At 54.6% G+C, this 15,031-nt stretch overlaps 1 protein-coding gene across 1 annotated transcript; it reads right to left on the minus strand.

Moving 5' to 3' along the window:
- Positions 1 to 21: 21 nt before the first annotated feature.
- On the minus strand, positions 22 to 14,821 carry ERN2 (endoplasmic reticulum to nucleus signaling 2). The gene is made up of 22 exons (XM_073887986.1): positions 14,602 to 14,821; positions 12,866 to 12,971; positions 12,486 to 12,519; positions 12,166 to 12,238; positions 11,266 to 11,338; positions 11,017 to 11,124; positions 10,668 to 10,769; positions 9,449 to 9,713; positions 7,620 to 7,698; positions 7,385 to 7,532; positions 7,152 to 7,273; positions 6,168 to 6,323; positions 5,737 to 5,902; positions 3,503 to 3,587; positions 3,165 to 3,354; positions 2,979 to 3,078; positions 2,683 to 2,885; positions 1,374 to 1,521; positions 1,156 to 1,283; positions 466 to 589; positions 315 to 382; positions 22 to 229 (listed from the first exon to the last, which is right to left on the minus strand). The coding sequence occupies exons 1-22, from the start codon at positions 14,695 to 14,697 to the stop codon at positions 23 to 25; spliced, it is 2,781 nt and encodes a 926-aa protein (XP_073744087.1). The 5' UTR covers positions 14,698 to 14,821; the 3' UTR covers position 22.
- Positions 14,822 to 15,031: the final 210 nt, after the last annotated feature.

Raw genomic sequence — 15,031 nt, forward strand, 5'->3', positions numbered from 1 at the left:
GCCCATCCACTGGCTGGTGGCCTCAGCTCCCAGCTGGGCATGGCTCCCTGGCCCTCGAGGCTGGCGGGTAGTAGGGCACGAAGAGACTCTCGGAGGCACAGCGCCTCATGGCGCCATGTGTGTGGACCAGCAGTCGCGGGAAGCGGGCTGTGAAGTACTGGACGAAGCTGTCAGGGACGTGGCCGAGTGCCTGCTGGACCTCTGTCGGGAGCTCCCTGTAGTGGTGTCTCTGGAGGGAGGTAGAGAGAGAGCCCCCGCTCAGCCGTGACCAGGCTGCCCCGTAATCCAGGCCCTGTGCAAACCCTAGGGCACACCTTGTTCCTCATAGCACGGAGCAGGTCTCGCACTGACGTCCCCTTATACGTCCGGAACCGTCTCAGATCTGTGGGCAGGAAACTCCTTGGCAAGGCTGCCCCTGCTGGGTTCCCCTCCGTCCGGCGGACCCACCCCAAGGCTGGCCTCTACCTGTCCGCAGCGGCACAGAGATGTGCTTGTGCCAGTCACCCCGGACCACCGTGGGGCCCCCTGCCTCCAGCGCCGTCACCAGGGGCCCTTGCTCAGACTCCTTCTCCAGCCAGTCACTGACGTCCTAGGACCCCACAGAGCTCTTGAGCCTCATAAGCAGTTTCAGAGGCCACAAGGCCCGTAAGTGCCCTATGGCTTGGGGGAACCAAACGGCAAAAGCTTCTTGGTTTAGGATAAGGATTGTTGCCCCTCGAGTACAGCTTCCCGGTGCCATGTCTCCATGTTACCTGACAGGTCTTCATCAGCCTGTGAGGTAAGTACTGTTATCCCCATTTTACAGATAAGCAAACAGGCTCAGAGGCACCAAGTCCCTTGCTCAAGGTCACACAAGTGGGATGGGCTATCTAGGCACCGTTGTAGCATGAAGTGACAACTAGGGTTGAATGGCATGGGGTCTGTGTCACCCAGGGGTAGGGGGGGCGGGGTGGAGGCTGGGGCTGGGAAGTCTGGTAGTGAGCACACCGTGGAGTGCCAGCCTGGCAACGTCTAGGCCAGAGCTTGGTTCAGAGAAGGAGCTGGGCTTTCTGGAACAGACAAGTCTCTCCCCAGGCACTCTGGCTCCCCCTTTCTTATCACTCGGCACCCAAACTTGGGACTTATTTGGGGCCATCCCCAAGATTTGCCTCTGACCTGGAAGAACTGGAGCTGCTTTGCTCTGCTCCAGAAGAAGGGGTGGGCTAGCACCTGGTGAGCTGAGGGGCGGGCCTGCGGCAAGGGGCTCAGCATATCCTCCACCAGGTTCCTGGCAACCACCTTGTCTGCAGGGACAAACGGGAGGGATGGCTTCAGGCCTGCCCAGCCCCATGCCCTGCTTCCTCCCTTCTCTGCCAGGCCCTGTCCCCCCTCACCATGGGCCTCTTCCTCCAGGTGAGTCAGGCTGGGAGTCCCTGCAAGGATGTTTGCCTGGCGATAAAGACTTTCTCCAAATGGGTGGCTGCCACCAGAAAGCACATAGTAGAACACACAGCCTGCAGAGAAGATGTCCACTGCGCTTGTCTGGGGGCCAGAGAGACCAACATGAGGAGGCAGTCCCTGCTTCCAGGAAGCCTGCCCGGGTCAATTCTCCTGTGGGCTGATACAGTAGCCAGGGCTTTAGTTCAGACTAGAACTCAAGGATGCTTCCTGAGCGCCATCTCCTCGACCTGAGACCTCCACCCCTCTGCACCATTGAAAGGGGCCCTTGATTTTCATCCAAAATCTTGACCCTCCTGAGCTGCTAGTGCACGTGTGCAAGCTGCATTCCTCCAGGCCTAGCAGGTAACAAGCGAGGCTGGCCGGGTTCGAGGGACTGAAGCAGCGATGAGACCGTAAGATCTCCAGGGGACTCTCCCAGGTGGCAGAGCTTTGATTTTTCCAAGAGGATCCAGAAATCAAGATTGCTATGTGAAATTTTCCAAAAGTTGAAATGCTGGCTACTAATTAAAATCTGTACAATCTCATAACATCAGATCCTGTAGTCCTTGGGCCTCCGGGTGGCCACTTCCTGCTTTCTCTTGATTTAGGCATGGCTTTGCCTAGCGGCTGACCTTTCCTATTACTCTCATCTGTGCACATGACTTCATCTTCCACCCACACACTGACAACTCAAATCCATAATCCTGGGGTCTCAGACTCAAGTGTCTCTGGGGGTCAGACCCTGCTCTGGCCTTCAACTATGTTCGCTCCTCTGGTGCTCCCTAAACCCTCTACATCCGTGGTTCTCCCTGGCTACATATTAGAATCACCTGGAGCCTGGCTCTGGGCTAGTCTGGTGGGAATCACTGGATGTGGGGCCTGGGCATCTGACTCTCAAGTTCGCCAGTGATGCTGCAGCACAGTGCAGATTGAAAACCCTTTTCTGTGTCAGGATTTTCTAATCCTGGTACTTTTGACATCTGGGGCCGGATTACTGTCATGGGGGGCTGTCCTGTGCGTTGTAGGATGTTTAGCAGCATCACAGGCCTCTACCCACCAGATGCCGGTTGCAAACCCCGATTCCCCCGCTAGGTGTGACAACCAAAAACGTCTCTAGACAGTGCCCAGTGTCCCCCGGGCAGTGTAATAGTCCCAGGTTGAGAGCCACTGCTGTATGTAAGAAGGGACGAACTATGCCACTGTAAAGATGAAGAAACAGGCTTGGCCACAGCAGGAGCGGCGCCGGGCCAGGGAAGGACTCACAGGACTGTCAGAGGGCGGGAGCTGCAAGAGCTCGGGCGCCATCCAGCCTTCCGTGCCAGGGATGCCCGAGCGGAGGCTGAAGCTGCAGCGGCCAGCAGGCAGCTTTTTGCAGAGGCCGAAGTCTGAGAGCACCACCCTGCCTCGGCCGTCAGGGCCATCAGGTCCCGTGATAAGGACGTTGGCTGGCTTCAGGTCCCGGTGCACTGAGAGCAGAGCAGAGCTGAGTGCTGTGGTGGGGAATGAGGAAGGTGGGGCTGGGACGGGGGGGGGGGGGGGGGGGCGGGGCCGGATACTACCTATATGTAAGGAATGCAGGTGCGCCAGGCCACACATCAGCTGCTGCAGTGCCGTCAAGGGCTCCAGGCCCCAGCGCTCCAGCTCTGGGTTTTCTACGTACTGAAGAGGTGGGGGACAGTGTCACTGTGTAACCTGGGACCCCCCCCCCCCCCCCCCCCCCACTGCCCCTCTGAGCTCTGGCTCACCTCTTGCAAGGAGGCCTGGCAGAGCTCCAGGGCTATGTAGTGGAACTGGGGTCCCCGCTCGGTGCAAAAGTAGCGGAGCACATTGGGATGCCTGTCCGACTCCTGCAGCAGCTGGACCTCCCTCTGGACCAGGCCGAAGCATTCACGGAGCAGCCGCTTCACAGCCACTGCTCGCCCCTCCAACTGGCCCCTGGGGAGGTGTGGTTCAGAGAGGGAAGACATGGAAAAAGTTCCTGCATCTGCCTCAGCGAGCCTTTGAAGAATGGCCCCCCGAAAGACAGTGGCCCAAAGCGCCATGAAAGCCGTATCTCCAGTCCAGCTTCTGGCTACCTACTCACCGGAAAACGAACGTCCCGCCTGCCCCGCGGCCCAGCACGTCCTTGGGGTTGAAGGAAATCTTGCCCACCACGGTAAGCTGCTCAGCTGAGGGGAGGGGGGCAGGCACAGTCTCAGGGAGCCTCTGCTCAGTCTAGACCCGCCACGGCCTCAACCTTTCTCTGGACTCCCACCCTCCATGCCCAGCCTGGGCCTGCCGCTTGCTCTTTGGGTGTCCTTGGCAAGTGACTTAAACCCCTATGCCCTCAGTTTTCTCATCTGTAAAGTGGGACCCATGTTGATGATCCCGCACAGCATTACTGTGGATTAAATGAATGTGTGGAAGGAGATAGATAATCCTGCTAGATTATCTTCCTTATTCTTCCTCTTCTGGCATTTTCTGCCCAGATTTCCTTATTTACTTCCTCTGCCATTCTCCCCACCTCCACCTGTTAAAATAAACCCTTTTCATTGATGAACTGGCTTCAAATAGGAAGGTGGGCTTGGCAGCGGACAGCATGGTGAGGGTGAGTGCAGTCCCGGGAAAGACTGCCCCCCCCCGGATGGGAGGGGGCAGCAATGGGCATTTGGATGCAAACCTGTCCCAGAGTTCGTTCTAGGGTAGCAGGAGCCCCTGGAATGCCTTGGTTTCCTATTAAGAAGGATGGGGTTGGCTCAGGCAGGCAGAGGTCGGTAGACTTGGACAGTTACTGCTCTTCCCTATGGGTAGCTTGTGAGACACCCCTCACAATGACCCAGGCATGTCTCGCCAGGCTGCCCCCTGCTCAGCTCCGAGGGACACCATTCATACAGCTAAATGTACATGGGGTCCCAAGAGTTGTGCAGTATGGTGGCCCCAAGAACACTCTAATCAGGAAGGGCTGCCCACTTCAGTCTCTGCAATTAGCTCTAGGAAAAGCAAATGAGAATCCACATCTGGACCAGTGAGAAAAGTACCAAGCTGCCCCTCAGCATTGCTCTGGATTATTTTGGTAAAAATTCACTCTCATCTGTTGGCAAGATGCAGGCAATAACCTAGATTTGTGTACCCTGGCCTCTCAGGAGTGGCTAGGCTCACGGCCTGGAAGCACAGGTGGGAGTGGACCCATTTCTGGCAGCTCAGAAGGCAGGGATAGAGTTGCTGGGCTCTGACGGACTCTGGTGGTGAGGGGTGAATGAAGGACAATGGCAAGAAGAACCACACGGTGCTTTGATGAGAGCCATCCTGGGAAAAGAGGCAGTCTGTCCTGTCTGGGAAAAGATCCAGCTGAATATGAAGACCCCAGGAGATGAGCGTTTCAGGGTGCAGTGGGTACGAGTATTATGTGGACCCACTCAGAGCCAGTAAAGTGACAAGCACTGCAACACCTCGGGGCTCAGGCTCCTTCTCAGTTGCGGTGGGCACCTTCTAGATGAGCCAGTCCCTCAGGAAGGGGGGGCTGCTCTGTCTCAGCAGAGGCAGGGTGAACTCAGAGTGAATGCTGGGAGCAGCACTGAAGTGTCAGGCCAAGAGTGGGGTGGGCTTTGGCCTGAGTTAAGGGGACAGTGGCATGAGGCAGTGGTTTGAGCAGAGACCAGGAGGGGCCAGCAACAGCTCATGCAAAGGACTGAGGTCAGTCCCGGCCCAGAGCCAAAGAAGCAGGAGAAGTAGACTGGACTGACCAATAAAAGCATGGGAAAGGTCCCCTGAGGCCTCCCACAGACACCAGAGAAGCTTGAAAGGGCTAGTTTATAGGATCTAATTAACAAAAGAGAAATGTTTAAAAATAAAAAGTCCTAAAGAGAGAAACAAAAGAACAAAATGACACCTAGGTAATTTACTAGTTCTGTTACCAAATATGATGTTAAACTAACACAAATATTATTAATGTCACCTAAGACTGATTTAATAATAATGATGCTGGTAACATCTCGTAATGAGGTGATACAATGAGGTGGGTGTTGTTATTCCCATTTGACAGATGAGAAAAATCGAAGCTCAGAGGAGGAAGGCAACCTGTCAAAGTGAACAGCTAGTGGAGTTAGATCTATACCCAGTTCTATCTGCACCCAAGAGTCCTTGAAAGTAATGATAAACAATGATGGCAGACATTTCTAGAGTGCTTAACTCCATAGGAGGCTGTAAATCCTCTCTTATTAACTCAGGCTTAAGCACCGTAAGGTACTATAGTGACTTCTAATAAACCAACTTTGAAGCTAAACTTGCTCACTCTGTTCTCTGTCCCTGACTGTGTCTTTCTTGTTCACTTAAGCTCACCTTCTGGGTCTTCAACTGGCTGGGCTTGCTCTGAGGAGCTTGGAAGGCTCTTCTGGCCCTGGGGGGTGGCCCCTGACTGTAGGGGCTGAGTGTTCTGTGAGATGTGAGGAGGATCTGCGGGTGCCAAGAGGGTCTGCTGCTGCTTCTCCACCAGCTGCTTCTGTTGCTGAAATACAGGGCCCAAGAGGGCTCAGCCCTGGCCAGGTCCTGCCCCATGAGGGACCCAGCAGTGGTACCTGAGACAGCCTGGCACTGGACCATGAACATACAGAACACAGTAGCAGGGGCTCGGGGAACTGCTGGGAGAACATCAGGCAGCAGAATCAGAGCTGGGTGAGGGAGAGAGCTGCTGAGTGGTCTTGGAGAGGAGGGTCATTGTCCCCCCAAGGAAGACCCTAAGACGGACCTGAGGTCAGGAGCCATAGGCTTACCTGCCTCATTAGGAAGATAATCCACCCTCCCAGGAGGACAGCAGTGAGGCTAGCTGCCAACAGGTCTTGGGGTCCCAGCCCTGGATATAAGTCCAGGGTTTTCTCTTCTGGATGCAGCTCCAGGTTCCAAGGTTTCTCACGGCTCAGGCTCAGGAGCTGAGAACAAAGGAACTTTCACTCTTAGCACACTGTGGAACCCCTAACCCTTTTCCATCACCCAGTACAAGGCTGCTGGTCTTAGCTAAAGGGGCAGTGAATGATTAGGCCACGTGGTGGGAAACACGGTGCTCTCCATGGTGCTGAAATATCATGGTGTCCCAGGAGTGTGGTCTTCCAAACCTAGCTGATGACCAGCATCTCTTGAGGGGGAAGGGGTGGGGGGAAGTGGCATCACTAAAAAATACAGATACTCTTGGGAAATCACCAAAAAATTCAGATATCCATCTCCAGTTCAGTGGGGCCTGAGTGGGCTCCCAGGTGATTCTGATGAGCAATCAGATTTGAGAATTACCGCTTTGGGTCAGGGTTCTTTCTTTCTTTCTTTCTTTTTTAAGATTTAGTTATTTATTTGAAAGAGAGAGAGTGGGAGGGTGGGTAGGGGCAGGGGGAGAGGGAGCAGGTCATGGCTGTTCTAACCTTGAACCACTAGTGATTCTTGCCCACCCTCTCCCAGGAGAGCTTGCTTTTATAGTTTTTCTGTTTACATTTTCTAACCTGATAAATATTTTGTAATTTTTACACTGAAGAAGAATTAAAACTGTGATCCCTATTTCACAATTTAGATAATCCTTTGACACATCTAATATGTTTCTGGCAATAACAACATATATGTATGTTTTTCTTCCAGGAAATTATGTGATATCAATTGACCCACCCCCAGATGTTATTCCTAGAAGCCTGAGGGAAAGGTCCAACAGCTGCCTGCCAAGTCAACCTGCCAAGTCTCCTCCCTCCCCCCATGCCCTCTGCCCTTCTAGCACTGACCTCCAGGAAGAGGGCTGGGGCCTGCGTGTTCTCTGAGAGTCTGTTCTCAGCAGTCCCACTCTGTGGGGTGGGATGCACCCTCAGCATGGTGGTGTGCAGGACTGGGGGTGGCTCATGGTGTCCTAAGGGGCAGAGCAAAAGTCAGCTGACTGAAGGTGACCTCAGCCTTCCAGCTCAGAAGCAGGGCTCATGGGCCCTTCATCTACTCCAAATTTGAGCCAAAAGAATCTCACCGATGAGCAGCCACTGGCTAGGAAGGGCTACACTGCCTGAGGGGTATCTGACAGCAGTGCTAGGTGAGCCCTCTCGCTCTCCTGAGACTTGAAGTGTCACTTCTTCTGTGGTGGGGCCATTCATGGGGGCCAGGGTCAGTCCACGAGGCTATGGCAGAAGACAGAGAGTCATGAGTGAGGGAGCTCCTCTCCTGCCCCAACCCCTCTTTCCAGCCCCTCAGAGACCCCCTCTCACCACTAGGGCCACCCCTGTGTGAACCAGTGCTTTAGAAACATAGAATCCAGTTTCATCCTTCCCCACATACAGTGTCATCCTAGTGAGGGAGAAGAAAAAGGGGAGAAGGGTAAGTGATTGTGGTGGGTAGTTTCAGTTACCACTGTACCTGTGTCTTTGTATTGTCCCCTCCCACATTGACTCTGGGCTTAGCCATGTGACTTGACTTGGAGAATGAGATAATAACAAATGTGACATGAGCAGAGGCTTGAGAAGTGCTCAGCTAGCCTTCTGGGGCATGAGAGACCTCATTTGACACCTCCTAGGCCAAATAGTCCACCAACTATGATTGAGTTGAAAGTGGTCATCCTAAGCTATCCAGACTCAGCCAAGCCACCAGATTGCCCAGATCAGAAAACCACCCAGCTGGCCCACAGAATCTTGAAAAATAACAAATGTTCATTGTTTTTAAGCTCTAAGTTTTGGGGGTGCTTTGTTATGCAGCAAAAGCTAACGCATACAAACTCTAGAGTCATGATTTCTAAATCTGTGTCTAGCCCAAACCTCTTTTAAGAGCTCAGTTTTCTAAATCTGAACTTGTCACTTCATTCCTTAACTCCTCCTTCTCATCCCCTTCCTCCTCTAGTGCTCCCTACCTCTGCAAATGACAGCACTCATGTGCTTCTAGAAACCTGAGCACTTGCTCACAAACCTTGATTCCTTGCCCACAATCACCAAACTCCCCAATCACCAAATTCTTACTGTTTTTTCCTCTTTGTATCTCTTACTTTCTGCTTATTTCCATTTCTAACATTTCCACACTAGTCCAAAGGGTCTTCATCTCATGCCTGAACTAATGCAGTATTCTATGCATGGGCACTTCCTCACTATACCACTCTATGATATTCTCCACACTGCAGCCAGGTTGTTCTTTCTAAAATGAAAAGATAATCAAATCACTTCTTTGCTTAAAACCCTCCAGTGACTTTTCCTTAGCCTTAGGAGAAAATGTCCAAGCCATTTCAATGATCCTACAAGATCCCTGCTTAACACCCTCAGACCTTATTCCCTGTTCAAATCTGTGCTCCAGCCTTATTTAATTTCTGTTCCCTGGCTGCCATGTTCTCTCTCTCTCTTGCTTCCTATTCATCCTCCAGGTTTCGATTTAGATGTCCTTTCCTCCAGGAAGCTTCCCATGACTGCCTCCTGCCCCCAGTCTCAACTTAGGTACCCTTCCTATACATTCCCATCAAAAATATGTACTTCCCTTTTATCATTCTCTATCATACCCTATTATAATTGCCCTCTTACACACTTGTCTCCCCCACTAGACTCCAAGATCTCTGTAGGAAGGAACACGGGCTATATTATTGTACTTCCAGAGCCTGACAGGCGGCTGGTACACAGTAAGTGCTCAATTAATATTTGTGTAATGAATTGAATGAATGGATAATCCCAGATTTTCCCATTCTGTCTCTTTGTTCCCTAAGATGGGGACTCTAGAGCATTCAGTACTGTTAAGGAAGGGTAAGAGTTCGTTTTTAACAGTCAATAAGACACAGCACCTGCCAAGCAGAACAAGCACCATCCATCCATACACTGGAGTGGAGACCCAGAGGTCCCCTGGAGGCCATATTTTACCCTAGAGTTGTCGAACAGCAGGGCTAACCAAAAGGTCCTGGGGGCACTGCGGGGGGGCAGAAGGTGCTGGGCATTGGGCATTTGCCAATCAGTTTGGCAAATAACCAGCTTGAAATATTTTGGCCCCTGGTTCAGCTGTATTGGTGTCATGCTTGAACATCCCATCCACCCGGACGGCTCCTCCCCAGTCCCCAGGGATGGGTACCTACAGAAGCTGAGTGTCCAAGGCGGAGAAGTCGGTAGCTGTGTCCTGGGGACCTGAGGCAGGCAGTCGGATGTGGCCCCAGCGGAGGGCAAGGAAATGCAGGGTGTCCCAAGCCAGCGTGAGATGGGGTAGCTGGCGCAGGCTGTCCTGGTGCCAAGTGTAGACTCCCAACACCGGCATGCCCAAGTCCTGTGTCCACAGCACCGCCCCGCTTCCCGGGTCCACAGTGAGCAGCAGGCCCATCCCGCAGGATGCCAGGTGGCTCATGTCTGCGAGAAAGATAGATGGGGAGCTGTGGGCAAGGAGCTCTGACTTGAGGCATCTCAGAGCATCTTGGGGGATGGGGGGAGCTGCTCGGAGGGTAGGTCATCAGGGGGGCCACTCAGCTGTGTGGGGGTCAGGTGAGATCCCCTGGAGGGTTAGGAGAACATGGGAAGCTCAGACAGAGTGCACCAGGTTACTTTGATCTGTCAGGGGATCAATCAGGGTCAACCGGGAGCTGTGTAGGATGTGGGGGTCAGTCAGGGTCATCCAGAGGTGACTTAGGTGTGTGACTCAGTCCAGGTCACTTGAGAGAGGTCACTTAGGATGTGGGGTAGTTAGCCGTGGTCTGATTGATGTCACCCAGGAGAGGTCAATCAGGATGGCCGGGAGGCGTGTGGGTCACTTGGGAGTCATGTAGAGTGTGAAGAGGGTGAGTCAGGGGTCCTGGGGGTGTCAGCTGTGATGTGTCAGGGTTACTTGCATGGGTTCTCATGCAAAATGATGAAGTCAGCGTACGAGGGGTGGCTTAGGGGCCCCTGTAAGGTCATTTAGGCAGTTGGGTGGGACAGTCATAATATCAAGGGGGCGGTCATAATTACCTGGGGGAGGTTAATCTTGGGGGAGGTCACTTAGGGTCATCTCAGGGGTCGTTCAACTTTGGGGGTCAGTTAGGACCTGTGAGGACCCATCAGAGTGTTCGAGGGTTGCTTGGGGTCACTCAGGACGGGGGGCCACCCAGGGTGACCCGGCTCAACTCCTTTGGAATATGGAGGAGTGAGGATGTTAAAGACGGCTTGGGGTAAAGGAGGGTCTGGCTGGGGGCTGAGGGGGCCACTCAGGGTTGCCCACCAAGGGTGTGTCATTCAGAATGTGGTGAGGCCTGGTCATGGATGCCGCTCAGGATTCCCTGAGCTGAAGAACTTGCTCGAAGCCTGGAGCCAGGAAAAGGCGGCACTCACATTTCCCAGGCAAGCCTTCCATGGGGGGTGCTGAGTAGCGGCGGTAGGTGGTGTTCCAGCGCAGGGCTGGGGCCTTGGGGTCATGCATGGTGACCGTGTACTCTGCAAATGGCCAGAAGCTGCGTTACCGGGAATGCCCGTATGACACTCCTCCTACCCCCACGCCAGGGAGTGTCATCGGTCCCCTCGTCCTGAAGGCCACAGTCTGTGTCACAGTCTGTCTGGGTCACTTCTATCTCCTCAGCTCCTTGCCTAGTGCTCAAGGCAATGTTTGCAGACCAACAGATTGACTGACCGGCCTGAATTCAAGTTGGAAACAATTGCGGGGAGCCGCTGGGGCCTGACTCACGCGTTCGGCCGATGTAGAGGCGGGGGGTTGTGGGACCCTCTGTGGTCAATGTCATCTGCGTCTTTCCTGACTCGGGGTCCACCACAAACCAAGCATCCTGCTTCCGGCCTGTGGAGATGGGAAGTGGGCCAGCCCTCGAGATGGCCTGGCACAGGGTGTGCTCCCTGCTGTCCTGTGCCCAGCTGGCTCCACCATGACTAGGTCCCTGTCCCTGCTGGACCTGGACTCACAGGCTGGAGAGATGCTCACCCATGTAGAAGACGCCATCAGAGCTGCGACACGGGGAGGCATGAACCAGCTCGGGGATGGTGAAGGGCAGCCTCTGAGAAGGAACATTTCCAGGAAGGAGGAAGAGCAGAAAAACACATACAACTTGCTCACTAGGTGCAATTATTATCATTTTCATTTCCCAGAGAGGGTCAGTAACTTGGCTGTTGTCACACGGCTGGCTTCCGATGGCACAAAGTTCTAACAAACATTCCACCCCATTCCCTGTGACAAATCCAGAGTGTTGTTCAATAGCCTCCAACAGAGTCCCGCTGTGGAAGACAAACACCTTCTCTCCCCCCTGTGCATGCCCCTTTGTGCACTGGCCTTGCCTTGTCTCCGGTGCCCTTGTTGCTACCGCATGGACAAGCCCAGGCTCTCCTGATGAGGATGAGGGATGGCTGGCCCGGTTGTCCCTCTCAGAAGCCCGCCAACCACCAGCCAACTTTCAGAAAGACAGCTGTCCAGCTGACCAGCAGCTGAACACAGACTCCGGGGCAAGCTCAGCCAAGACCACCCAGCTGAGTCCAGCCTAAATTGGCATCCCACAAAATGGTGAGTTAAATCAACTGCTGGTATTTTTAAGCCATTGCGTTTCAGGGTGACTATTTTGCAAAAGCTAACTGATGGAGGTTCCCCCCTTGAAGCCCCCAGCGTCCTGAAGAAGCCCTGTGATGCCCTCAGGGGCCTGACTGTCTGCTCTGCAGACGGCTCAAACCACCACCCCACCACCTCCTTTCAACAGGCGCCTCAGGACAGCCTTCCCATAATGTGCTCCGAGCCCCCTGCAGGACCCTCCGACGCCAACCATGCAGCCCCCTCCATGCTCCGGCTAACAGAAGCCTGGGCCCTCTCCCATCCCAAACACTGTAAGAAACACACCATTAATCCCTGTTGTTTCTGGGTCCCCAAGATGTACAGGCTGCCATCAGCTGGGTCTGAGAGAAAGGCTGTCCTGTGGGGCAGAGGGGAACAAGGGGAGGGTTAGGCTCATGCCCCCGGGGTTCATGGAGGCCCCGGTTCCCTCTGTCTGCCCAGCTAGTAGGAGCCCACCCTTGCGAGAGGTACCACAGAGCTCCAGAGCCAATCTCTCCCCTTCCTTCCAACAGGACCCTACCCCAACCCCACCCAACTCCCTCCAGACAACCCTGGCTTCCCATCTCCCAGACTCCCCCTCCTTCAAAGATTGCAGGTTCACTTACTCAGTGACAAACATTGGCCCTTGGATGATGGGATCTGTGGGCACAGGGACATGGAGCGTGAGTAACCTCCTCCCAACTCCCCACTGATAAGCCTAGCTCATCGTCATTGTGTGCTTAGTTGTGCCAGACACCAAGACAAACATTCATCGTGCATGTAACTTAATCCTCCCAAGAACTCTGTGAAGTGGGGTCATCACCCTTGGCCCCATTTTACGGGTGAGGACATGGAGGCTCAGAGAGGTGAAGTGGCTTTCCCAAGGCCACCCAACTGGGAAGTGGTGCAGCTACCTGCAGACACCGGCCCATTGGATTCTAGATCCCAGGCTCTTATCTTCTACATCACATGTCCAAGGAAGAACGAGGGATCACCCCTTGCTCACCATCCTTCAGCGTCCACTTCAAGTCCCCCGTCTGCTTGCTCAGTGCATGGAGACTTCCATCCAGGGTGGACACTAGCAGGAGGCTCTCTGGCCTGAGGGCCTGGACCTGAAGTAGGAAACAAAGTCACCTCCTCCAAGGAGCCTGGGCCCATCCCTTGTCCTCACTCCATGCAGGGCTAGATGTAACTCCACTTCTTGCAGAAGGGGACAGACAAAGAAGGAAGCATGATTGGGGAAGCGCTGGCTCCCCCTGTTGATCTCCTTGACCCTAGACAGAGGTGACAGTGGGAACTGGGGGACTCTCTAAAGTCTCTCCTTTTCCCCACCCCTCAATTCTTTCCGGTTTTCTAGAGAAGACTGAGGGCTTTACAAGAGGACTTCACAGCCTCCCTATGAGATTGGTGCTCTTGTCCCCAGCATTGTCCAAATGAGGGAGAGAGACTAAGGCTCACACAGGGTAGGTAATTAGCCTAAAACCACGCAGAATGGGAACCTGAACCACCATGTCTCTGATTCCAGCGCCTGGTCCCATACTTACTTGCCACGCTGTCTGACTCTCTTGGGGTGACCCCTTCTGCCTCCCCAGACCAGCCCAGCTGCTTTTGGTGCCAGGCTCCAGGGGTCCTCTGGACCAAGGCTCTGGGGCAGCCAAGGGAGGGAGGGCTGGAGCTGCCCTTGCATTGGGCCCCTGCTGGGCTAACTCACCTGCTCTAGCCCCTCCTTGAGCAAACAGGGTGAGGCTGAGCACCCAGCAGGAACCCTGACATCCGGGTGGCCCAGCCACACCCCTGCAAAAGCCACATCCTGCTCCAGGACCCTCAGGTTTGGAGCTGAGCCAATGGTTTTGGTGGTGAGTCAGGAAACTGCCTCCTAGCCCCTCTCTTTTCGCAGCCTGTTTTGTGGGCTGAGAAGAAGTGGCAGAGGGGCTGCTCACAGTTGAGGTGGCTTGACCATCATCATGTCTACACATTTGTTTTTAATTAGCTACCCATTTTAAAAATTGGAGATATTTCCATTTTTGAAAATTGAGATTTGCAATTTTTCTCATTTCTATTTTTTCTCATTTTTCTGGAAACACCTGCTCTGGCCACCCTGGGCTCACATTCCTACCTGGCAACCATGGGTGGACCCAGAGCTGGATGCAGGGCAGGTGAATGGCATGGACTGCCAACCCTCCATGATCCCATTAGCTGTTCTAGGGGCTCCAGGCTGAACGAGTTGATTCTAGTCTGGGTGCCTTTGCCTTCTCCCTGCATTTCTGTAAAACTGGACTCAGCTCCTGGCAGGGCTGGACCCCATCCCCACACCTGCTACTTATTTATCCCAGAGGTTCTGAACCCAGGGTCCAGGCGTGGGTAGGGAGACTGGCCGTGAACCACCTGAATTTTCTCGACAGAGGGCACTTAAGTGGACCCTATGTCCCCGCCAGGGATCCCAGGACTTTTAGGAGCCCTCCCCAGTCCAGACCCTTCTCTTCACCTGCGCCCTCACGTTGCAGGAGGGGGCGCTGTTCTGTGCCCTTCCACGCTGGCACATCTCTCCAGCTAGGTGTTCGTGGGGGCAACTGGCAACCCCCTAAAGCTAGGAGGCTTTTCCTGGCCAGGGTCGGACTTGGGGCCCTCTGGACCCGGAAGAGGGCAAGGCGCCCCCTGTGGCCGCGCCCCCTCTCCTCCCCCACCACCCCCGCCCGCCCGGGGCCCAGACCTTGGAGGTCCCGTGGCCGCCCCACGTCTCACCTGTGGCCCTGGCGTCCTGAGCAGCGCCGCGAGCTGGAGCAGGAACCCGAGGCGAAGCGGGGGCCACTGGCCGCACCCCCGGGCCTCACTCGCCATGGCCAGTCCCTCAACACCTCCCGGAGACAGCAAAGCCCCAGCCTGGCCCGGAGGAGACTCCGCCCCGGGCTGGGCCACTTGGGCACGCAGAAGCCGGGGCGCAACCTCAGCCGATGTCCTGCTCCTTCCCCCCTTCCCATCACACCCGCACCCCCCAGTCACCCTGCTGCAGAGCGCACGGGGAGGTTAGCAGCGGAGGCCATGCTTGCAGACGTTCCCGCGCGCCAAGCACTCTCCCAAGCGCTCTGCATCCATCCCCATTAGCTCCTTCAATTGTCCCAGCACTACCGAGGGAAAAATGGAGGCTCGGCGCTGGAATTCAAGTTCAGACGTC

The sequence above is a fragment of the Callorhinus ursinus genome, unplaced genomic scaffold, assembly GCF_003265705.2.
Source record: "Callorhinus ursinus isolate GAN/ISIS: 27379988/994484 unplaced genomic scaffold, GSC_fseal_2.0 scaffold85, whole genome shotgun sequence".
In the NCBI taxonomy this organism is placed as follows: domain Eukaryota; kingdom Metazoa; phylum Chordata; class Mammalia; order Carnivora; family Otariidae; genus Callorhinus; species Callorhinus ursinus.

What these genes read in the sequence shown, in the direction of transcription:
- ERN2 (XM_073887986.1), bottom strand. Translation starts at nt 14,697, where the DNA reads ATGGCGAGTGAGGCCCGGGGGTGCGGCCAGTGGCCCCCGCTTCGCCTC. An exon ending in TCAGGACGCCAGGGCCACAG is followed by an intron (nt 12,972 to 14,601) that starts GTGAGACGTGGG and finishes TTCCTACTTCAG; the next exon opens with GTCCAGGCCCTCAGGCCAGA. An exon ending in TCCGTGCTATGAGGAACAAG is followed by an intron (nt 230 to 314) that starts GTGTGCCCTAGG and finishes ACCTCCCTCCAG; the next exon opens with AGACACCACTACAGGGAGCT.